General features: G+C 35.4%; 1 protein-coding gene across 2 annotated transcripts in view; it reads left to right on the top strand.

The window, feature by feature from the left end:
* The first annotated feature begins 1,547 nt into the window (after positions 1-1,547).
* Positions 1,548-26,518, top strand: part of Syngr (synaptogyrin) — a 115,107-nt gene continuing 90,136 nt past the window's right edge. Inside the window, exon 1 of one of the 2 annotated variants that reach the window (XM_090406779.1) lies at positions 1,548-1,786. In XM_090406779.1, coding sequence (XP_090262905.1) covers positions 1,754-1,786 — 33 coding nt within the window. In that variant the 5' untranslated portion in view covers positions 1,548-1,753. Of the gene's footprint in view, positions 1,787-25,037; positions 25,139-26,518 lie in introns of those variants that run through there. The other variant, XM_090406778.1, reaches the window with a different exon arrangement.

Genomic DNA, 26,518 nt, shown 5'->3' with positions numbered 1-26,518 from the left:
TATTTCGTGCGAAGGGGCTGGAAAACAGTGCCGTTTTTGGTTATGATTTGGAAAACTATAGCAATGTGACTGTAATGATTAGAAGTACACCAAATGAGAATTGTTTAGTGCTAATTTAGTACTACCGACAAATCTATGTAATAAAGGTAGAAAAAAAGGCTCTAACGAGTCGCAAAGAAGACATTTTTTCCAGACGAAAAACTTGGATATGTTATTTTCTTTGTTCTCCCTTTTTCTTTCTTTTTGTCTTGAGAGAAAAAATCATGTTGAGGTTTCTTGAACAAAAACTACATAGACCTAGAATGAAAATGAATAATTTACTATTTCTAAATTGATTAGTTTGTGTTCCAGGAATTTCAAGATGAATCATTGCAGCATCTACGGAAATTTAAATGTGGGAAAACAAACGAACAAATAAACAATGACAACAACAAAAAACCCTTTAATTTTGTTTTTACTGAAGATCATCAAACGTCCCCTTCATATTTTAAATGACTTTATCTCTACACATCTCAAACGAAATTTGTCTTTCTCGTATATCACCGAAAGCAATAAACGTGCCTAATTTCTTTGTGTAATATTTTAAATAATTACTTCTCATATACAGTAATTTCGTTCTATTTATTTATTTTTTCGCAACATTCTCAGAACACTTATTCCGGAACCCTTTTTTTTTTTTTTTTTTTTTTTTTTACGAAAGGCTATAATTCTAAAGCACATTAGTGGGTCGAGGATTTTTACCTGTATTTACTTATTTATTTATTTATTTTACAGAATCTGGAAACTTTGCTCTAAAAACTAAACATGAAACACTTTGAGGTGTCCAATAAGCAGCGGCGGTATGGGGGGGTGGTCTCATAGAGAACAATTGAAATTCATCCCCCACTTAAAGACACTCATAAATATCCATATATCCATGCCTACATGCTAATCAACTAGGCCAATAAATTAGTTGAACTAATTCTGAGGGAAAAAAAAATCATAATACTGGTTCAATTCTAGGTTGAGAACCACCTACTGGTTCTGAACACAGCGTTTAGCACTCCCTAATTTAGAACAATTTACATATTATATGTAAGACATTGTATTTAAATAAATTTAGCTCCCTGAGGCGGTATACCGATCTGGCTGATCGAGTGGATAGCGTCTCTGCTCTCTAGTTAACAGTTTGGGGATTACAATGCCACTGAGTCATGGATGTTTGTAAATGTGTTCAGGGGATAAATCTTTTCGTTATTTATTGTAAAACTGCTACCCTGTTTATTGGAGATCTAAAGTTGCCCGAAAAGGTGCCATGTTTTAGTCTCTAGAGCAAGACTTTCGAATTATCACCCACAGTGCTGACGCACTAGTAAGCTTTCCATAAGTGGGATTCACATAAAAATATAGTACATATTTCTCTGAATATGCATTACCATATTCGTTTAACTCAGCCATATCATCAAGCCGTGCAGTTGTAGCGATTGTTTATTCCATTAGAATAACCGTATACAGTTCACAGAATTCAATGTTTTCAATAGCTGTATTTTAGGAAACATGCTGTTTACACTTCAAGCAATGGTTTCTTTCATGACTTAATTTTAAAATAAAACTAAACCTGGAGTTAATGACTTACAACTTGCATCATTAAGCCCGGTGTCCAGTTTTTGGTCTACACTTAACGATTGAATAGTGCCGTTTTCATTTATATTTAACATAATCTAGTACTTTTGTTCTGTTCCTAAATGATATTCAGAATCAGGAACAGCATTTGATGCTGAAACAGACTCAATACTTTCTTAAGGGAGTAAGTATGATACTGTGAATAAATCAAATATACCACTTCAAAGTGATGCGTCAAAGTAAGTGTCTTTAGCAGTCTTTTCTCTCTCTCCATCGTCAAGATACTCAATAGAAAATTAAAAAATAAAAATAAAAATATGTTATTTTGGCTACCTCCTCTTATCTATAGTACATTTGTGAACGATTTTTATATTATTGAGAAGTGAAGTAAGATTTTGTTTGTAAAATATATTTACTATAAACTACATATAACATTGCCAAAAAAAAAACAGTGCCAGTTATTTCCATTATCATTATAGTAGACCTCGGGCATGCAGTATAAAAGTAATTACGTCATCAAGGGGAAAAAAGTGGGAAGATGTTGTTAATAAGTTTTTACTTATTTGTTTTACTTCATTGTTTATTTCATGTGTTTTATTTAATTGTATATTTAGTGGAAGCCTGTTTTGACTTGGATATTTTATGCAAGTATGACGTCATATCCGTTTTAGGAGACGATCATGATTCTTCACTTATTTCACAAAGCAATGCATAAAAATATATAAAATACAGGTTTATAACCTTTCAAGATGTGATTCACACACAAAAAAAAAAAAAAAATCATCGTATCGCAAATTGGCATCGGTTGTCACTGATTTTGTCAGTTTGTTACTCTTCATATTTTTACCAATGAATATAAATCTTTCCCCCCGATTCCTGCAGTTGCTTACGCGGTTCCATTGCATATAGTCTTTTCCGACTATGCTAATAACAGTCGTTTTAACCTGTTGTACAAATGGGTAACGAAAGTCAATAAACAAACACTGAATCAATAACAAACACTGAAGCACAGCTCAATTAGCATGCACAGTATACGGATCGGACGAGTATAGATAATTTGAATAGTTACTTATCAGGGAAAATAATTAGAACAATTTTTCTCACATACACAAAACGCATTTTAAAGCAAGACTTAGCTGTATGTATGTACAGGGCGCTCTAAATGTGGGTGGGTGTTACAACATACACAACACATGCTATCCTGAACAAAGTAGTATTCGGGATAAGCGACCAAACCAAGAATTGTTGTTATTGTTGCGTTTTGATTGCACAATAGGAGTGGTAGTCTAAAATTCCGGGCTATAGAATCAGAACTGTACAATGAATGATCTTAAATTTCAAACTCTCAATTCGAAAAAAAAAATAAAATAAAATAAAAAAATGAGAGCACACTAGAAATGCTATTACGAGAAATATTAGCAAACTGTCCATAAACACCGGGAAACCTTAGAACTCCCCAAATCTCCATGGAAACGTGCCAGCACAATCTTGTGCATTGTTACTGTGGAATAGTGCAGGCCAGGGATAAGTTTAAAATGCTTGGTTAATAAATAATCCTGAGCTGTGAAACATTACTAAGTACCTAAAAGCGAGGAATAATAATTGCGAGCTACAGAACGGGAGCTTAGAAAATTCTTAAATCAATTTCTTCATGGAACCGTCTTTTCACAGTTTTTCCATCTTACAAACAACACTCGAACACACTGAATTATAAACGATGTGAACAAACAAACAAAACAAACTCTCTGAAAGGTTCTAAAAAAGTCTTTTTTTTTTTTTTTTGCAAATAACTAACTATTAGGGAAATCTAAAGCGAAAGGAGTTTGTTCTTTGCTGTTCATCTTTGCATATTTAAACAAAGTGAACAGTTTTTGTAGCAACAGCAGAAGTTCGTTCTCCAAGTTAAGACCGCTAAAAACCGCTAAGAACAATCATGTTTGAAGGACTGGTCACACTTGCAATATTTTATATGTAGAAAATAAAATATGCCAGTATTTAAATTGCAATAATGTTACACCGTGAAAATCAATAACTAGGAAGTTACCGTTCATTACTTTATGAAATCACTTATTATTATTATTATTATTATTATTATTATTATTATTATTATTATTATTATTATTATTATTATTATTATTATTATTCATAAAGAGCAATATTCATCTTTATTTTTATAGTTTCATAAGTAGAACTTCATAATTTTTTTAACTAGCACATAGCGTGCTAAAATACCGCCTATTTCATTCTTGACGCTGTAAGAATTGTTGCAATATGTGCTGGTGACGCAGATCCTATACTGACCAAAATAGTAGAATCAATTGTTGCCGTGGTACCATGGAAGTGTAACATTACACTGTAAACAAAGGAAAGTATTTTATTATAGAGAGAGGTACGTCACAGATACACATATAATTTTCAAAAGTGTTTTTAAATCTAATTCAGAATATATTGCTTTCATAATTTTTATAGTATAAAATTGTGCATATCTTGAAATTAAAAACAACAACAACAAAAAAAAAAAAAAACAGTCTCAACGAAAGATGTTACAAAAGAGTTATTTTGATCCTGTTTTATCATTTCGATGATTAAGGAAAAATATATTTTTGTTCCTGTTTAACTGAGAGGCCATTTGCAAAAGAGTTGAATGTCGTGAATGAACAGGCCAATATAACACTGAAAGGGGAACTTTTCATGCAATGAATCAAAATATTAGTAATATCACAATGAAATATATGAACCTAATTTCGAAACAATAAAATAAAAAATGAATAAAATAAAAATACGGTTTTTGTTAAATTATTAAAATAAAAGCTAATTAAAAGCGATAATTCAAAGTTAAATGAACGAACTTTTAATAAAAAAAAAATTAGGCTAAAAACTTGCTGCGTACCTTGTAAATTCTAAACACAATTTTATGTGTTCAAAATTCTTTATGAAAACTCGCCCACTTCTTGGGTTCTTCTGCCTACTATATAGTAATTCTATATATGACTGAACATCTTTTCATCCAAAATGCTAACTAGGATTGTTCTATATTACGGATACTAAGGCTGTGTGGCATGTGTATTATGTCATTTAACTGTGTGTTCTTGAGGATGGAAAACCGTTTTTCATAAACGTAATTAATATATTTCGAGACGTAATTAATATAAAATGATGTGGAAAATAAATTAATTTTTCAGATTTTTAACTTCCTGTTAAGTTATATGATTTTTAAGAAAAGGAGAGAGTGTTTATTAACAAGTTAAAAACATTTTTACATATATATATATTTTTTTTTAAAAAAATTATTAAAACATAACTTTTTAAATCATAAAATAGTTTCAATTCTGTTCAATCCAGCGTTATACACGCAGGAGTTCTGCTGTCTTCTGTGTCTCACAGAGTACTGTTTAGGTTTCATGCCTTTCATAAAACGAAAACAATTCTCTAAAAGTGAAGTGCGGTGAAGTTAAACACTTCGCTTCCGTCATGATAGCAACCGTAAACTCGCACCTTCTTCCTTCAGTAGGCGCCTATTCTGTAATCTCATGAGAAAACGTTACAGCGAAAGCATACATAAGTGCTGTAGCTTCTTATCTAACTCTGGCCTGTCATTCCGAAAAGTAGCACGGTGGCTAAAATCGCGTCTCTTCAAGTTACTTGACGAGAGAGAGAGAGAGTATTAAAATGTGTTTATTTGTTCTCAACAGTTTTGTAGGTTTAAAGCAAATACAACTGAAAAATTTAGGATTATATTTCTTTATATAAAAAATATCTAAGTTAGAATTATAATCTCAAGAAACAGACAAACCCAGGACAAGTTTTATTTGTTTATTTATTGCAACAGGGAGGAAGAAGACGAATAACAAAGAATGCGGAATATTCTTTAAAAAAGCCTCCAACCTGATGTATTTTATACTTTCTCGAAGATCTTTAAAGTTATCTTAATCGGTTCAGAATTTGGGAGTCTTTAAAATGCCTTTTTATTTATTTATTTTTGTTACAACAAAGTTTACCAACTACAACATAAAACAGGGTATTCTATATCGTTTCAAAAATTAAATATAGAAGTAACAAACTATATTGGATATATAAAGAAGGCGGTATGTCTTTTCTTCTGTATAATGCCTTAACCAATAGACTAATCAGAATTAAGCAAAGGATTTTGCTCTAAATATTCAGTTAAGCTGGGTATTAGAAAAAAAAAAAAAAAGAAAGAAAGAAAAAAGGTCTCACTTAAGTAACCCAAATTAACGCTTTTTCTTAAAAACTGAAAATGATATTTACTAATAACATAATTTGAGTGCGCTATCTTCATTGAGTGTTGCCGAAAGCTTTCGGCAGCACTCAATGTTAAAGTTTCATTCAATGAACTTTGAACATAGTGATGCACTGGATGGCTACAATGTTCAAGTAAGCTGATGTATTCATACATCGCTCCACCGGTATCAAGGAACATAATGTGTCCCAAGAAAATATTTTCCACACATTTAGATTGCACTGTAATAGTGTGTTGCCATTATTAGGAGTCCACGACGGGTTCATTTATTCATGCTGTTGTCGCTATAGGAAGATGGTTTGATGTTAAATCAGGTGTGATTTAGTTAAATCAGGTGTGACAAGGCTACACGTTATCTCCACTGTTATTCATCATTTATATTGATCTCATTACGAAGGAAAGCAGTATTAAACTTGATATCAAACTTGGATATGTTAATCTCAGCTATTTACTTTATGCAGATAATGTTATACTTCTGAATAAACCCAGTTCAAGTCTTTAGAATTCCCTGAGTAAATTGAACAATTGCTGTGATAAATTTGATATGACAATCAGCAATAAAAATAAAAAAAATAAATAAATAAAAAAAAGACGGAGACAATGAAAATAGGCAGAAACATTGAATACATCAACTGCATTCTGAATGGAGAACTATGGAATATACGAAACATTTCTGCTATTTAGGCACAGTTTTTAGAGAGGATGGCAAATTAAATATGGAAATAGAGAATAGAATCCTCTCCTTGCGCCTTCCCCCTGATGCTATTAGAGTATTCAAGGGCTAGGGGTGAATCTTTCCTAACTTGCTAAGTCATTTCGTTTTATGCGGCCACCGAAGGAGGCAAGCTAGCCTCAATAGGTGCCGGTCCCAAGCCCGGATAAATGGAGAGGGTTGATGTCAGGAAGGGCATCCGGCCGTAAAACTTCACTGCCAGTTCTAGCTATGATATGGGTCAAAGAGAAAATGATAGAAGAGCTAGGGCGTACCCCTTAAGCGACGCGCAGCCACATCGCCCTACAGCTGCGAGAAGTGGACGAGGGCTACCGCATCAAGGGCGGGTGCGGTTAAAGAATCGAGTCCAGCAGATGGAGAGGATGTTGCGAGTGGGAACACTGAATGTTGGAAGCATGACTGGAACTGGAAGGGGAAGAGAGGTGGCAGACATGAAGAAGAAGTTGGACATTTCGTGTTTGCAGGAGACAAGGTGGAAGGGGGGAAAGGCAAAGGAACTGGGAGATGGATATAAATTGTTCTAGTCTGGAGCGAATAACGAAGGAAGAAATGGCGTAGGAATTGTGGTGTGTGGCAGAATGAAGGGCGAAGTACTGGAAGTGGGTAGAAGGAACGACAGGATCATGCGAATGAAATTGGGTCTTGGAGAAGAGCGGGTGGTCATATTATGTGTATATGCCCCTCAAGTTGGCTGTACAGCAGAGGAGAAAGATGAGTTCTGGAACGTGTTAGATGAAGAAATAAGGGAACTGGAAGAAAACGAGATGGTGATTGTCGGAGGAGACTTGAACGGACACATAGGGAGACAGAGTAGAGACTGTGAAAGGGTGCATGTTGGCCACGGAGTGGGAATGATGAACCAGGAAGGAGAGAGGGTTGTGGACTTTGCAGTAGCGTTTGATCAGCAATTGGAAACTCGTTTTTCTAGAAGAGGGAAGAACCTTTGATAACATTTAGGGGTGGTAACAACAGTTCACAAATTGCCTACATTTTGACTTGAAGAAAGAACACATCTTAAGGTTGTGACAAATTGTAAAGTAATTCCAACAGATCAAGTGGCACAGCAACACCGACTGCTGTGAGCAGACTTTAAAATAAGATGGAAGATAAGAACCTCTGGAAGCCATGGGATGAAGACAATTAAGTGGTTTCGCTTAAAAGAAGAGAGTGTGAGGAATCGTTTTAGGGAGAGGATGTTAGAGAGGATTTCGGATAGACTGGAAAGTGTACAAGATTGGTGGAAACATAATTCAAAAGTAATCCTGAGCTGTGCAATCGAGGTGCTTGGTGAGACATCTGGAAAGATTAGAGAGAAGAAGGAGGGTTGGTGGTGGAATAATAATGTACAAGAGGCAGTGACAGCTAAGAGGAATGTAAAGCAGAAGTGGGATGAGTCAAGAGTGAAAGAGGACAGAGAGGTGTACAGAGAGAGAAAGCAAGAAGCCAAGAGAGTTGTGGCACAGGCAAAGGCTATGGCATACCAAGATCTGTATGATCAACTAGAAACAAAGGAAGGACAGAGAAAAATTTACTAACTAGCGAAATGTAGAAATAAAGCAGCAAAGGACATCTTACATGTGAGGCAGATCAAAGACGCTGAAGGAAGAGTATTTTGGAGGGATGTGGACATAAGAAACAGATGGAGAATATACTTTGAGGGACGTTGGAATGAGGAAAATGCAAGGACTCACAGAGAAGATGGGCAGCCTTCTGAGGGCATAGTGCAGAACATCAGTAGAGTGGAAGTGACGGAGGCCATGAAGAGGATGAGGAATGGAAAATCGGTGGGCCCGACAGGATTCCAGTGGAGGCATGGAAGGCACTGAGGGAAGAGGGAATTGACCTGCTGTGGGAACTGTTCATGAAAGTTTGCCCACAGGAAAGTATACCCGAGGAATGGAGGGAGAGTACTCTTGTTCCCATCTACAAGGGTGAAGGGGATGCACAAGACAGTAAAAATTACAGAGGAATAAAGTTGATGTCCCACACAATGAAAATCCTAGAAAAGGTCCTTGATGGTAGATTGAGAAAGGAGATGGAAATTGCAAAGGAACAATTTGGTTCATGCCTGATAGATCAACAACAGATGCTATCTTTGGGTTACGGCAGATGATGGAAAAGTTTCGAGAGAGACAACGGGAGCTACATCTGGCATTTATTGATCTGGAGAAAGCATACGATAGAGTGCCAAGGCAAGAAGTCTGGAGGTGTCTGAGGGAGAAGAAGGTTCCGGAGAAATATGTGAGGTTGGTGCGGGAGATGTACAGAAATGTGAAGACAAGTGTTCGGACCTGTCTGGGACAGACAGAAAGTTTTCAAGTAACAGTTGGCTTGCATGAAGGGTCAGCATTAAGTCCGTTTCTGTTTAACATTGTGATAGAGGTGGTAACGGAGGAGGTGAGAGAAGATGCACCTTGGACAATGTTGTATGCAGATGACATCTTGCTGTGTGCAGATTCAAGAGAAGAAGCGAGAACTAAACTGGAAAGATGGAGAAAAGTACTGGAAGAGAGAGGTATGAGACTGAGCAGAAGTAAGACAGAGTATATGTGTTGCACTGTGGGCTGCGGCCAGGAGACATATCTGGAGTTGGAAGGAAATGTCATCAGGAAGGTGAGGGACTTTTGATACTTAGGTTCAACAGTGGAAGAAGATGGAGGAGCTGAGAAGGAAGTGGGATGCAGGATACAAGCGGGTTGGAGGAACTGGAGGGAGATTGCTGGAGTGTTATGCGATAAGAGGGTGCCGATCAATCTGAAAGGCAAAATCTATAGGACAGTAGTGAGGCCAGCTATGACGTATGCTATACAAACTTTGGCCCTGACGATCAGACTGTGATGAGGAGGGAGACGAATATGTGGGAAGAAGGGTCATGCAGATAGATGTGCAAGGAAGGAGCAAGCGTGGGCGACAAAAGGAAGAGATGGAGGGAGCTGGTAGAAGAGGACTTGAGGATGAAGAACTTGGATGTGGTGACAGCCCAAGACAGGAGGATGTGGAGGAGACTCATCATCAACAGTGACCCCACTTAATTGTGAGAAGCTGCAGAAGAAGAAGAAGAAATAGAGAATAGAATTAGCAAAGCTGATGTGGCAGGAAGTCAAATGAATAAATTTATATTGAGTAAGAGAAAAATTTAATCAAATACTAAATAGCTGTATACAAGACAATGTTCAAACGAACTTTAAATTATAAATCTGTGAACTGGGTTAGAAATAAAACTCTTGATCAAAACTGGAGACTGCAGATATGAGAGTCCTGAGAAAGATTAACAGATGGCATCAATGGCAATATCATATTAAAAATGAGGACATTAGGAAATAACTTGACATTGTTAACAATCTGATTGTATGGTTAGCTAAACAGAATGGGAGAGAAAAGGTTAGTACAACTTATTTCTAGACAGGATGGAAGTAAAATGACGAGAGTAGAATAAGAATTAGGTGGACTGATTATAGCAAAAATGCCTTAGCAGACTGAAATACTACAGTGGTGTTTCTAATATTCTTCTTCTTGTTCTTCCTTTTTCCCCTCTTTTACCTTGCGGTGTCCAGGGTTTTCTATTCATTTAACCGCGACTGCAAGGATAAGGTGGTTAGCCTTATGCCTCCGTATCCTATATCTGTAGAAGCATTGAGTTCTCAAGGCCTGTTTGCCTGCTTGCGGGATGAAAACCCCCAGATAAAGTGGGGAGAAAAATCCTGCAGTCCATGCCCAAGACCAGATAACTTGACTATGGTTGAAAAAGATCCTAAGCTTCTCGCATCAGCGACGGGAACCCAGGACACTCCTTTTCCCAGACATATGGTTGCGAGGCGCATAGTCACTCGGCTAACCGCGCTGACATGTTTCTAATATGTTGGCGACTTAATTTTCAGTGACGTTTCAGCATGTCAATTGGAGATCTGAAAAAGCCAGTAAAATAACAAAAAAGTTTATGTTGACGATGACCACTGAAGGTTTTTATTTGTGTATTTATTTTTAAAGAAATTCATCCAAGAAAATTTGAATATTGCATATGAATACTCTGGATACTATCCATAGTACTTGATCAAGCCATTTCAGGTGTCCTATAATAGCGATGATCTCACACTGTGGGATGTAAATCATATCCTGCCACAGATAAAATTCCTAAACAGGAGTGAACTAAAACTTAGTCGTTCGTTCATTTGCTTATTCAAGGTTAATTTTTCGCTAAACTGTTGTGCTAATCGCGGTTGTTGCTTTGGTTATTTGTGGTTGGAATGAGAAAGAGTGGTAGTGAATTTAAACTGCGTGACCAAGAGGAATACAGGAGCCATTTTATTTCTTTATATTTTAATTATAATTTTTAATAACCTGCCTAATTGGCTGATTGATTAACCTCTCTAACCAACAGTCTGCGGGTTCAAATCCCGCTATGAATATGAACGATCGTGATTGTTTTTAGAAGATGAATTCTAAAACTCTAGAGCAGAGTTTTCGGACTATGTAAAAAATAAATAAAAATAAAAACAAATAAAATAAATAAATAAAAATAAATTAAAAATTTTTAGCCCACCCATGGTAATAATATATTGCAGGTACACAACCTTTCGTATCAGTCGCATAAAAATTAATTTTCTTTTTTTTTTCAATTTGTATTCTTTCTGGTAATTTCGAACATCTAGACAGCCCATGGTTATGGTACGTGTATTATGGTGTGAACATAGGCTCAGTTTCTTAGAATAAGGTATCTTAAAACGCGTACGTTTTAAAATACCTTCATGTGCAGGTTTTTTTTTTTTTTTTTTTTGTCTCACTTTGATTATTCTGGAAAAAAGACCCTCATTTTGGAAGGGTTATCGTCCGAAATGAGGGTTAGTCTCAAAAGATACTGCCTGGTACTGAGTCTATATTTTGGCAGAAAGATTGTACGTATCCATAAGTATTTCCAAGAAATCAAGAATATGACTTTGTTAACATCAAAGATTTTGGACGGGAAAAAATCATCCCACGTTTACTGCCTGTTCGAAGAAATTGTTGCTTGGGGCGTTATGTGATTTTAGATGCTTTTCTGAAGCCTCTGGTTCAAGTATGCGAATCGGAAAATCCAAATGGTTGGACAGGAAGTCTTTGAAGAGATTGAAGAAGTTGATATTGGGGAATTGATCGAATAGTTCACCGACGATCGTATTTTACGAAGTCGACAGAGAAGTGCGGTCGTAACTCACAACCACTAGAACATTGAAAGATCTTAAAATGGTAAACGACAAATTATTTTTTCAATAAGGATCACTTAATGGAGGGAAGTATAAAGTTTAAGAGAGGCATTCAGGCTACTTATAGAGCCCTTCAGGAAAGTTTATAAAGTGCTTAAGAAGACAGCTAAGCAAAGTCAAATCACTTCACTCTTCCAGAGAGCTTCTCACTCACCAGTTATGCTGTGTCAAGTGGTAAGCTTTAATGTTCAAACAGTGCTGCATTATATGTGTCGAAACATGAAAGTGGACTGTTCGCGGAGTTATATTTTCGAAATAAATTGGCGATGAACAAAATGAAGAAAGTGATTAATGGCAAATTCTAAATCGGAACGCATATCTTGTTTTCTTTTTCATAGATTCTATTATCGAAAATCATCAATAGCTAATTTACGAATAAGTAAAGAGGATTATGAAAATCGAAATTGCGTAATTCTTTTTACTCATTTGTTCGTGTGTATTCTACTGTCAATTGCACTAAATTGCGGCTAATAATATCACTGTTATTTGTATAATTGATATCCAAATTATTATTTTATTTTATTTATTTATTTTTTATCACTTTCACGCGCTGGAGATTACAGAACTTAACATTGGTATCATATGTATACAGGGGTAACGAGAGAGAGAGAGAGACGCTACCTCTTGATGCTAAACATCTTTTGAGCATCCATCATTTGAAAATTGTAGTCTTTTGGGAACACTCAGTGAGGAATGTTTTCCAAAGAACAAAGCAGAAATGAAAAAGAAGGAAAGAAGCAGTTCGATCGGTTGTACTAGGAATGGATGTAAAACAACTCGTGTTATTAGAGATTTATGGAAAGTGAAAACAAAAGTGATTCATGTCAGCTTTGTTAAGCAGTGCCCATTGATTTAATTATCTGAAAGAAACAAAAAAAAAAGGTCAAACAGACCAATGTGAGATGAGCCACAGCAGTTATATAAAAAAATTTTTATGTTGGGTGGGTCTGGGATTTATACAGAGTTAGCGGCGCGACTGATGAGTAATGCCGCCTTTAGCGAAAAGTACACTGCGTTTTTAAAAGGAGGAGGCGTGGATCTAATGATGAATTTGTGCTATAAAAGACTATGGGTGACTGCCAGTTCAAGGAGAGAGAGAGAGAGAGAGAGAGGATTTTCCCCCCAGCAGTCTGATTATTATTAAAGGTAAGGAAGGAGAAGTGAAATGAAATCTTTCTTGCGATAAAGAAGACAGGGATATTATTGAAGAAGACAGTGTTATAATCACCCTATTGAAAAAGAATATGGAGGTTTAAGGCGTGGATTTGAGATTTTTAAGCATGACATATTTGAACACTTCAGGCTTTTGTTAAATAAATAGGAGAGATTCTCAAAAAATTTTGGATAAGATTTAAATTAGTGAAAGAAGATCATCCGTGTTATAGCGGGATCAATTGTGATAGTATAAGAGTCCTGGAGAGGAGAAACATGAAGAGAAATGAAGCTGTCTACCATGACAGATAATGAACGGAATAAAATTAAACTGGGTTCCAGGGGATAGAAGCAAATGTTGCAGATGATGAAGATTGCTGGTAGCATCTACGCCAGACTGAATCAAATGCTCTGAAAAGTCCAAAGCAACAGCACAGGATTCTTTACGCTTTCCTATGGCAGAGAAGGATGAGGTGGACTTTTTTTCTTGTAGTTGCCTTTCATAGTTAAGTTGGAAACCAAGAGTTAGATGACGCAGTGCAAGTGCTGGGATCAGGAGAGAGGATACAGTAGTCTGACAATGGAAATCAGTGCAGAAGTTATAAGTCCCATTAATGCCTGTTTAAAAGGCTCAGAGAAGCACATTCTATAAGAGAGATATAGAAGTGAGTGCTGTGGTTGGCGCACAGCGAATAGGAATTGGTCAAAAATGTATTTTTTTTTTTTTTTTTTTTAGTTGGAGGAGAGGATTATCTGGCATGGAATATTTTATCGCACAAATTATCCTCTTGAAGAAAGGATTCATATGGGCAGATATAGTATGACACTTAAGAAATTAGAACTATCCACTTCTCAAATTTGCAGAGAAGCATTTCATTGTCCTATTATCCAGGAAGACCTTCGGCGTGTTATAGGGTGGACCAAGTATTAAGGTCAACTGATAGAGACTGCATCAGCAGAGCATAAGAAATGAGCTACACAGCTATATACAGTAGATCTGTTGCTGATGCATCGCTTTATGGATCTAATCTAGTTCCTCTCCAGCATCAATGGGTACGGGAAGGTACCAGACTCCTACCTGGTTACGAATTTATTGACTTAATCAGGGCGATGATCAATGCCCTACCCACGAGGGTCCGCACAACCCACGGCAGTAGAGGTGACATAAGTTGTAGGGCAGGTTGCCGCTACAGTGAAACCCTCTCTCATATTGCTCAATGTTGTTTTCGAACTCATGGTATTCGGGTGAAGCGGCATGATGCTGTGGTCTCCATATTAAATAACCGGTTGAAAAACAAAGGTTGGGAGACTGCGGTTGAATCGCACTATAGGGCTACAGCTGGTATTAGAAAGCCCGATTTAATTGCAAAGAAGGGTGAAAGAGCTTGGGTTATTGATGCACAAATAGTGGGTACTAGAGGCCCACTTGTTGTCAGTCATAGAATAAAGGTCTCATATTATGGACAGAATATAGATCCTGCTCGCAGATTGAAGAGGAGCTTGGGGCAGCTCCTCATTTCACTAGTGCTACTATCTCCCTTCGTGGTGTATGGTGCAATGCGAGTTACAAAGACTCTCATTGCACCATAGGCATTCTATAAGCATTACTTCTGCAGACATTAATATTTTGTCGCTGAGAGCTTTGCAGAGCACACTGGTGGCTTGGCGTCGTCACCAACAAATGACTTAGAATAGCTCGTACCGGCGTGGGATAGATCTTGATGTATTTTGGCTTCAGCCTTTTGCTTTGGTAGACCATAGTATGTAGCACTGCATTTCAGTGCGAAGAGTTTTTTTAAAATAAAATAAAGAAAATAGACAGCGGTTGGCTCTAATTTATAATAATTTAAAAATAAGAAGTTCTCAAAAGTAGTTTTTTTTATTTATTATTTATTTTTTTTTTAATTTTTGGTGTGGCCTATATACTATAATAATTTTTTTTTTTTTTTTTTTTTCATATTGGTGTTAGAAAAGAGTTTCATAAAGAGTCGAGAGAGGGGTAGAATCTTGGACATGTCTTACCCAGTTTCCTCACATAACATGGCCTTGAACCTTGTTTCTCCCCCCCCCCCCCCACACGCATTACACACACTACTCCACTTCTTTCGAGGCACGGTTTGGAAGAGCAAAAGAGCAGGATTATGTGCTAGCTGATCGGTAACCTTCTGATGTTACCAACAGGTTCAGTTCCCCGTACTCTAAACGGAGGAGGAGGACGATCTGGATCTCGCAGTATGTTTGGTATGTCCTTGAAATGATTTCCACTGCATGTAAGAAGAAAGGAAGCCAAAAATCAACCGGAAGTCCTGCTTTGGAGATCTAACATGGCATCCGTTCCGTACCGAGAGTAAGCAACGCGGTCGTGATGGTGTTTCACAAATGAATTAAATAATGAACGAGTCAATGTGATACGTCGCACTGTGGAATGGTTTATCAATTGAGTTCGTCAGCATTTATCAACTATGTAGACTTATCCATATTTTAATGACTCGTTCATTCATGTGACCATTTGTTCGCCACTTGAAGATATACCAGCGGCGAATCTGTTTTATTTGTGTAGAGTAAGTACAATGCAGTTAGAGCGAAATATCTCATTATTATTTTTACTAATCAGATTAGCTAATACTTCTGGATGATTGTTGATCCGGGAGATCGCTGGTGATAAAATAGAAAAACAAGATAACAGGATGTGAGATTATCAAAATACTTGTACGCAAGAATGAGAGTAGATGTTTAGAGAGCTCAGTGACGGCAACGTTATCCTTATGTCAACATTTGTAATGAAAACTTGCTTGCCGGAGCCGACTAGACGTAGTGTGTGTGTGTTTAGCAAGAGACAGCAAGCCGGAGGCAAGGGAAAACCTATGTTATCTCTCTCCCATAGAAGCGAGAGGTTTCCTTTTCATTAGCCTTAATTATCATGAGAAATGGGAAGGTAGAAAGAGAAAGAGAGAGAGAGAGAGTCTTTATTATAATGAAATGGGAAATCCTATAATTTCTATTTAGTTTCTATGTGTAACCGACATTTGGCAATGCAAAGAGGCGCTAAGAAAACTAGCCGAATGCGACAGCTCGCACAGACGCACGCACGCACGTACGCACGCACACACACACACACACACACACACACACACACACACACACACACACACACACACACACACACACACACACACACACACACACACACACACACACACACACACACACACGCACACACACACACATATGGCAATGAGAGTTTTAGTGGCAAAGTCGATAGTGCCTTCACTGCATTTTCACGTCAACGATGGTTGCTAAATTTCAGATCCCTAGCAAAGCAAATCTTTAAAACTGTTGACGCAACTTTATATCACTTCGCATTTCGGCTTTAGGTTTCACCCTAGTAATACAAGCTTGATCTCCTTGTAGTCGGTTCTCAGCCAATTATCATTTGTCCTCCAAACAACATCATTTGCGGTCTTTTAGCTACATAATTACTAAGTCCAAATCTTACTTCTCCGTCTGTTCCTAAATTTGCCTGGGAATTTGAATAGCATATTGTGACGAAATTACCATATTGTTGTATGTTGCGAAATGCTTTGTTCTAAACGTCCTTTAGAATTCTAACATCACTGTTATATTAGAATGTAATTTAAATTCACCATTCATTTATAATTATTTAAAATTACTTAAAAATAATTATTAACAGCCTTATTCGATTGTATTTACGGCTGAAGCAATTACAGCGATGACGTCGATTCCTGATGTGTGTGTTCTCCGGCTACTTTGTCTATTTTGCAGGATTGAAAAACTGAAGTTTCAGAAGAGAAACACTGCTCTTTCCGTGGAGACCAGTTAACTTATCTTCGGCTGAAAGAAAAAAAAAAATACTTGGATTCGATTTCACATCCTACATGGGATTTGAACCCAGCCAGGTCTTCACAAAAAAAAAAAAAAAAATACTTTTGAACAGTGGCGGCCCGTGAAGTTTTAAGTGAGGGTGCTGCCTATACAAAATAATTTAAAAAATTATTTTTTTCCTAATCAGTAACCAATTTATTAATTAGAGAATTTTTTTTAAAATTTTATTTTGTATAGGCAGTACCCCCATTTAAAATTTCACCGGCCGCCACTGCTTTTGAACCATTAAAGAGTTTAAACATTTGAAAATTAATAATAGATGATTTAAATTTAATTTGCAATTGCTATTTTTTCAATAGAATCTCTTTTCGACATGAAAATTTTAGAAATAAAATTTTATGTATGAATAGAAAATCCATTGAGATCATAAACAAAATACGTCACGAAAAGCAAGCCCCCGTGCTTTGTCCCTGCAAATTAATTACACCTCAAATTTTAGAATGTACATCATTTACAAAATTCAAAGAAAAAGAAAATATAAAGATTAAACAAAATCAAAAATCAGTGAAACAAGCTTAACACTAATCAATCTTATTTTGAGTGCAAGTGCTGAGTTTTTTTGACGTTTGAGACAGTAAGTAAATAAAACTGACATCTTCTTTGGCGCCTGTGACAAATGCTCGCTATGCCAGCTTCGCACCCAGCATTTATCATTACTTAAAAATGCATCTAAAGAAAGATTAGGGAGGTTTCTTTGGTATTTTTTTAAAGTGAATTTAAATGTATTATATGTTGATATTTGTGTATATTTACTATAATATGTCCACATGGCATGAATATGTATTCCTTTTCTCCATGTCTGTAGTTATTTTTTGAGAACTTTAATGGAAGAACTGCAAACTGGGACTGACACACCAGGTAATGATGGATATCATTATTCAAGTAAAAATAAACCTAGTAATTTACGTTAATGCAAGGTATATTATGCTTATTAAATATTATCAATGACTCGCTAAAGAAAAAATAATACGAGTAATATAATTTGTGAACAAGTATTTGCTGTCATTAAAAAGAACAAAATGTAAACATTAATTTGCTTCTTAGTAATGCAAAAAGATTTAATAGATAAAAACAGAAGCTACGTTTGTGATTTTTAGTTATCGAAATAAGCTTGATAAAATCATATAAAGGGAAAAATAAGCAAGTAAAATCTGTAGCTTTGCAAAACAGCAGTTGTCTTCAGTTAATTCAACGTCCTTGCTAAAATCCCTCGTTTGATAGATGCGATTTGAACCTAGATCTTCGTAATCGACGGTCTCATTCTCTCAGCTGCACTTAGCAGGCACCTCTCACATCCTTGACATCCCCATCACCGGAAGTGATCGAAAAGATGCGTAAATTCATGAAAATCAACGAGAGAATTAATAATAGAATGATTTTTAAAGTACTGTAGGTCTGGTTGGCCGAGTAGTTAGCGTATCAACTTCGAATCCTGCTCTAGGCATGGATGTGATTGTCTTTAGATGGTAGTGAATTTCATCGCTTACTGAAGACCTGAAGTGGATTGAAAAAGTTCCATGTTCGGATTTTAGAGCAGAGTTTCCAAATTCTATTTTCTATTTTTTTTCCAAAAAAAAACAAACTTAGCTTACCCATGCAACTAATGCACTATAAGTTCCCAACTTTTTATGAGTGAGAGTTACAAAGAAAAAAAATCAGCTGAAATTCTGTTAAAAAAAAATCTTCACAATGAGATGCTTCATTGTTATGCGGATTTGAGTGAGTAATATTGTCGGAACAATAACTTTACCAAGAAGATCACCATTAGTGATTCGTTTATCAGTGATCAACTGATGAACTTGAATATTATGACTTATAATAACAGTTAAGAGTGCGTTGAAAAAGAATATCTAGTCAAAAAGAAGGTTGCGACAAACTGATTCGATAGTTTTCTTCGCAGATTAGTCACACCGCTTAACCCGATTTCGACCTTATTCGGAATATATATGTTTCTGACGTTGTTTACAGTTCTCTGAGAAATTCGAGTTAATCGGACTGAAATAAAGGGGGGGAGTTATAAAGGTTCGCTTCAGTAGAAACTTCTACAGGTCGCATATTTTACTGTTTCGACTCGCGTCTGAATATCGTCGTTTCTTACATTCCTTAAGGAGGTCTGAAATATCAGCACAAGAGCAAAACGGTGGAAGAAAAAAGTAAAATGTCAGCTAGTTATTCATCGATTTTTTTCTTACTTCATTTAAAAACATTCTATTCTATGTGTAAAGAAAGCGAACCAAACACTACAAACTGTTCAGAACCGTAAATTCTTTCTGAAATTCGAACAATGCTATGAAAGACGACAGCTATACGTAACCATAATCTGCAATGTAGCTGATTTTAAATTGTAGCATTGACGACAACCACCTGCCTGCTTACTTCGATCGTTTTTTTTTATGAGATCACTTCGACATATCACTTTCTTACTCTCTGTAGTTGAACCTGTCCTGTAACAATAAAATTTAAAACATGATTAATGAGATGACCAATAAACAGTACAGAGAAATATTAAATGTTCCAGACAGTGACGCAATCTGAAAATGGATTTTTTTAAAATTAATTTCCGAAACTCTACAGACGACATAAAGATGTAAATATATTCCCTCGTATAATATGATAGACTGATTTCATTTAGATTGCTTTATATATAATGTATGTATATGTATATTATACATGATATAAACATCGTACAAATTTTTTACCATGTATGAAGACATGAAATACAAATAATCTAATCTTGAAAACGAACTTTTACGAAGTTAGAAGAAGAAGAAACGCACGAACAATCGTGACTAGTCATTGGAAATTTTATTTATTTATTTGTTATTAGATGGCGTATTTTCATAAAGATAAAAAAAATTGATAAATATTCATGGTCGTTTACGCCTCTCGCAGCCATAGGCGCTAATTTTTTCAGTGCACATTTTCTCATTGATGAATGCAATAATTACATTTTTTGTTTATATCACATGCAAAGAAACTTTATTCTTTAAACGTTTATTATATTTTAAATAATTTAATATTTATTTTGGTTTAACCAATAAGAATACAATTTGGTCGGCTAAATCCCAAATTGCCAGCCCATCCTCGTTCGTTCAGTATCCAAGTAGATACCCAACAGGGTGCACCACCAGAAGGTACAATTATATGGTGTCAATGGGGCATTATATCAAGCAATACTTAATCTTTATTTGAGTTGTAAGTCAGCAGTTAGAATTGAAGGAAGTACAGGAAGATGGTTTAATGTTAAATCTGGTGTGAGACAAGGATGTACATTATCCCCTCTGTTATTCATTATCTATATGGATCACATTATGAAGGAAAGTGGTATTAAAAATGATATCAAAATTGGAGATGTTAATGTCAGCTCTTTGTTTATGTGTATGATGTTATACTTCTAAATAAATCCGCTACAAGTCTGCAAGATTCTCTGACTAAATTGAGTAGCTGTTGTAATAGATATGGTATGAAGGTCAGCAATAAAAAGACAAATACAATGAAAATAGGCAGAATCGTTGAAAATGTCAACCGTGTTGTGAATGGAGAACCTGTGGAACAAGTGAAACATTTCAGTTACTTAGGCACGATTTTTACTGAAGATGGTAAATTAAATATAGAAATAGACAACAGAATCAGCAAAGCTGGTAGGAAGCCAATTGAATAAATTCATATGGAATATGAGAGAAATTAGTAGGAACACTAAATTAGCTGTATACAAGACAGTGTTCAAGTTAGTTTTAACTTATGAATCTGAGAGCTGGGTCAGAAGTAAAACACTTGACCAAAAACTAGAGACCGCAGATATGAGAGTCCTGAGAAAGATTATAGGCGTGAACAGATGGCATCAATGGCAATATCATATTAAAAACGAGGATATTAGGAAAGAACTTAACATTGTCAACATCCAGGAATGCATTAGCAGAGCTAATCTCAGGTGGTATGGTCACCTAAACAGAATGGGCGAAGAAAGATTAGCAAAACAAGTGTTCTCTGCCAGGTTGGCAGGAAACCGACCCAGAGGAAGACCAAGATATAGGTGGATTGATAAGGTACAATGTGCCTTAGACGATAGAAATATAAGATCTGATAATGTTCGAGTCTTGACAAGTAACAGACTGATTTGGAGGAAAATTGTAGATAGGAAGTTAGTAATGATGTAATTTTTTTCATGTAGTACTATCATATCCTGTACACCCCTTGAGGGTACATGGCAGGAATTTGATGATGATGATAATTTAATATTTTCTGCTGTTATGCTAAATTAAAATCATCTCATTAAACATTTTAAATTATACCGTATTTATAATAATAATAATAATAAATTATTATTGAGAAAATTAAAAAAGAAAATCCCTCTTAACTCTTCTGCTTGCTCTCCAGCGATAAATTCTTGTTTCATCTTTATCTGGTTCCTATCTATAAAAATTCTCTTCAACATTAATCTGGTGCAAATGGCTTACCAAAATATATGCCTCAATTCTAACATCACCTTTATCTATCATATTCGGTAGTTAGCATCCCCTGAATCTTTACATGGTAAAGATTGAGGGATTGCAGTTACTCAATCCTTATACTCAGTATTGCAGAGACTTCACACCACCTTTGTTTTTCTTCACTGAACTACACCAATATACCCATCCCTTTGAAAAACCAGGAGAAAAAAATCTTCGCACAGTAATCCATAAGCAGCTTGATCAACTTCTTATAGAATGAAATTGTATTCTTTTTACTTCTCCTTTATCCCTTATCTTTCCCACCTCTTTCGAGATATCCCAACAATCTGTACACTCAGCGTCGCACCCCTACCCTTACAAATGTCAAAATCGTACACTTTTGCAACCTTGAATTTGTAGCTTCACTTACTTGTCTCCCTTCAACAGTCTGTTAAATCTTTCCATAAAGGCACGAACTTTACTCCTCATAGTTCTCTTAAACTTTTCATCACCCGCAAACAACTGGATGTCTTCAATTAAACTCATCCTAATATCATTACCAGATAAGTTAAACAGTAACAATCCCAAAACAGACTCCTGTGGAACATAACTGTTGTTAAGCTACGAATTTCTGTCCGAATTGCACTTGTTTCATGCAGTTAAGAGTGTTCTGGTGGGAGAGTAAACTTGGTCATAACCACAATTAATTCGTGTATCTCCAGGGAAAATAGAGCAATCATATCAGGTAAATTTTAATTGTCAACAATCAGCGCCGTTGAAATTGATCCCATACAAGTAAGTTGAATATTTCGAATAAATGCCATTTATCTACTACAAAAGGGTTTTGAAGGTTTGGGATTCTTTGTAGACAAATTATAGATTTGTTCCTCCCTCTCTAATTACCCATTACCCTTAAAATATGCAAGAATATTCTTTCTTTGTATAATATTGGCGTTGTTCAGGCATATACAAGAAAACGTTTTAACAATTAGAGAAAATGACCGAAAACTTTTCGTATATGGATTTACTCTTGCTGGCAAATTTCTAATCGTATTTTCAGAAAATTTGTAGACTCCACCATATTCATTTTTGCTAATAATGATTGTGAATGTTTCAAAATATCTACTACATCTAGTCCAGGAGACTCCAATTCGTGGTTTGGTTTAAAAGGTTGAAAATACTGAGAAGGCAAGTATATGAAGGCCAGAATATCAAAAATGCTCTCCTTCTATTTGTTTTGCTGGAGTAAAACCCAGAGGGAAGAATTTCGCATTTTAACTTGAATTTTCTCATATGGTAGAAGCTAGTTAACTCACATGTTCACCTTCAAAAGGAAAAGCGGAAAAGCCATTTTCGCACCTCCTACAGGAACACTGTTTTCAACTTGGTATCCATATTCATATAAGCCTTCTCCTGGAAAATACTAAATCTCTGACAAGTAACACCAGCGGCCTGTTAGCATGCTAACTCACCTCTCCTTTTGACAGGCATTTCTATTTGAACAGATATTTCCTTTGGAGGAACGTTTCAATATATCCCTGCTGCCATTGGAAAGAGTGAATCATCTAATAACATGGATTGCAGAACATATAAAACAGGAAACAAATCCAATTACAAAAAGGAACGACAAAATATCCGATATGTGCGCTGGAAAAATAAACCCTTGAATGGCCAATTTCTTCGAGATACTGAGGACAAAATTGACGTGAACAAAACATGACAATAGCTTCAACACGGATACATTAAAAAAGAAACAGAAGGATTTATTCTAGCAGCTCAAGAATACAAACTAATGCAATCAAAGCAAAAATTTTCAACATCAATAATAACAGCAAATGCAGATTATGCTATCAGAAAGATGAGACTGTAAAACATCTAATCAGTGCCTGCAGCAAAATAGCTCAAACTGACTATAAATACCGCCATGATCAAGTGGCCAAAATAGTTCATTTTCATGTATGCAAAAAATATGGCTTTCCTACTTCTGATAACTGGTGGCAGCGTAAAATAGAAATTGCACTGGAAAACGAAACAGTAAAAATTCTCTGGGACTTTAGAATACAAACTGATCGGCATTTGGAACACAATAGACCTGACATCACAATTATCGAACATCGACAGGTTTGGATTATCGATATTGCAGTACCCAGTGATAACAACATTAACAACAAAGAACTGGAAAAAATGACTAAATATCGAGATCTGGCAATCGAAGTTGGCCGACTGTGGTTTAAACACACCAAAGTCATTCCAATAGTTATCGGTGCACTTGGTGCATCTTCCAAGAAGTTGTTCAACTATTCACAGCAATTAAAAATCAATGAAGTGACCCCATATGACTTACAAAAAACAGCATTACTTGGAACAGTCCATATTTTACGACGCTATCTGACGGACTATTCTTAGATTCTTGGGTAGAATCTGAATTGTTCTGAATCACCAGTCATATTTTTATTTATATGATATCTTGTTTTGACTGTGTACCAATTATGTGAATAAAATAATAATAATAATAAATTCTTACAATTCCGCTGCACTTGTTGACTTAACAGATTAACAGCTATAATGCGGCATTTGCAGTCCTTTTGCTTAGTGCTAAGACAGGGCAATTAAATTCTGTAAGCTCCACTGATTAATTGATCCAGTTAATTTTAAGAACAGGCGACTGTGAAATACTCAGGTATTTTTACATTTCCTGTTGTCTTACTATAATTTATATTTAAGGTTTATATATATATATTATTTTTTAATATTTATATTTAAAGTTTTTAAAGATAAAATTTATTTCCAAAGTTTAAAATTTGCATTTAATTAAAAAAATGTGCATATGATTATGTTTTATTATTTTATTAAAGAGACGGCAAATGTTGTCTTTTGGTACTCTGCTTTCTTGGGGTTTGTGTGTGTGTGTGTGTGGGAGGGGGGATGCTCCATCTCGAGATACGCCACTCCCGGCAATATCATTTTTAAAACTTATATTAAATGGTAGCTGGTCTGAAAGTTATGCTCTTTTCAAAAACTTCTGAAATACTACTATTACTACTACTACTACTACTACTAATAATAATAATTTGCCTACCTGGTTGGCTGAGTGGTTAATGTACCCGCTGTTCAACAAACTGCATGAGAGATAAATTTCATCGCCGGGTGTGACTACCTCCCCGCTTATTGGCCTGAAGTGGCTTAAAAAAGTCCCATGCCTAAGGGTTTCCGGACTATGTAAAAATGTAAATAAAAAAAAAACCTGAAAAAAACTATGTAAATAAAAATTAAATAAATATGATAAAAATCCTCAGCCCACCGTGATACAGATGACTGATGCACTACTATAGGTTTACAATCCTTCGTAGGAGACATATAAAAACATAAACTTACTGCAATTTTAATTTTTAACATTTTATTATAGATAACTTTAGCAAGGTGCAATAAGAACAAAAAAAACATGATCAGATCTATCGAAGAGACTAATATCTGTCTATCTATCTATATCTATATATATATTAGAAACTCATTTTGTGTATATTAATCTCTCCTTTCTAAGATAATATCTAACATTTCAGTAACACTTAAAATGACATGCTGATATTTCTATGCTGCTATATCCGAATATTCTTAAGCTACTCTGATGACGATTGCGATATAATGTGTGGTAAGGTGAGGCTCCATGTGACGTCACATTAGAATCGCTTGTTTCTCCCATAGTTCTGTTGGTGTCAATATGAACGGCGGAGCTTACGGTGCTGGAAAAGCTGGGTCTCCTATAGACCCTTTTAGCGTTATTCAGAGGCCTCAAGTCATATTAAGACTATTATGTTGGGTAAGAGACACAGTTCTTATGACCTAGAATTGTATTTGTTACGTGTTTTGATGATTTTGGCAAGGATTAGTCATGCTTGTTTATCGATTGGCGTTGCTGGCTAGAGTCAAGTCCTCCTCGCCATAGTTCGGTAACGGTACTGCACCACAACATCTTTCAGTAATGCGGGTAAAAACATTGCTATCTTTCAGCTATATATTCGTCGGTGATTTCTTGTGATGTGTTTGTTGGTTTTTATTGTGTCAAGATTCCATCTTTAACTCATTTTGTGTACATATTAGTTTTTTTTTTTTTCTCCCCAATTTAGTGGTCATCTGTTTCTTGAAATTTGCTGCATTTGAGGAAAATAAAGATACACCGACTTTTTTCCTGGGCTTAGAAACAAATATCAAAAGGGGAGAAAATAGTACTTTAACAAATAATATTTCAAACGTATAGATTTTTGGTTAAGATCGTAGCCTACCTTCTGGTTTCCACGAAAGAAGACCGGTCTGTTTGTAAAGAGCATTTCCTTTATTAACAAACAAGCGAATTAAGAAAGCATATGCGCTGAATCTTGATAGATTATACGTACTAATCATTCTAATTTACACTGCAGCCGTTTTATTGTGTGTGTGTGTATATATATATATATATAATTTATTTATTTGCATGCATAGTTTTTTTTTTTTTTTGTATTACATTTTACTCTCCGCTTGATTTGGATACATTAATATCCTTATCTATATATTACAATAGGTGATGAGTGTGTAGATAGTTACTGTAGTGTAAGCTTATGTAGATGACTGGAACTTTTCTTATTATGTTTTTGAAGATGTTGCAATAAAATTGTATAATTTAATTCCGTATATTTTGTTGTTAATCTAGCGATAAACATAGTTTATGAAGGTAGAATGGGAACTGATATTTTTTAATGAATATAGGACAAATATTTGTTACTCTCTCGTGATAGTTAATTTTTGGAGAATAATATGAAAGTTCAACAGTATAGGTCCCCCTTAAAATTATTTTTGATAAAAAATATCACAAGGCAAAACAAAGCCAAATTCTGTTATAATGAAATATATATATATATATATATATATGACCTAGCATTGTCAGCTAGGTCATATATATATGCAGTTTATTGAAACAGGATAATAATAATAATAAAGTGAAAGAGAAGGAAAAATCCAGAAGCAAAATAATTATTTATTATCTTTTCCAAGGCATCATTTGCATATATTATGTAGGAACATACACCTACCCATTAAGTAAATGAAAGGAAAAATCTAATTGAATGATACAGCCCAGAAACCTAGTTATTATTAGTAGTAGTTTAGTACAGCAACATATTTCCATTGGGTCCAGTGTATTACAGATTTATGAATTTTAAGTGTA

The sequence above is a fragment of the Typopeltis vanoorti genome, chromosome 17 (genome assembly GCF_054136105.1).
Source record: "Typopeltis vanoorti isolate ZY-2024b chromosome 17, IOZ_Tvanoo_1.0, whole genome shotgun sequence".
In the NCBI taxonomy this organism is placed as follows: Eukaryota; Metazoa; Arthropoda; class Arachnida; order Uropygi; family Thelyphonidae; genus Typopeltis; species Typopeltis vanoorti.
Note: the sequence above shows the minus strand (reverse complement) of the source record. Positions and strands in the feature narration are given on the sequence as shown.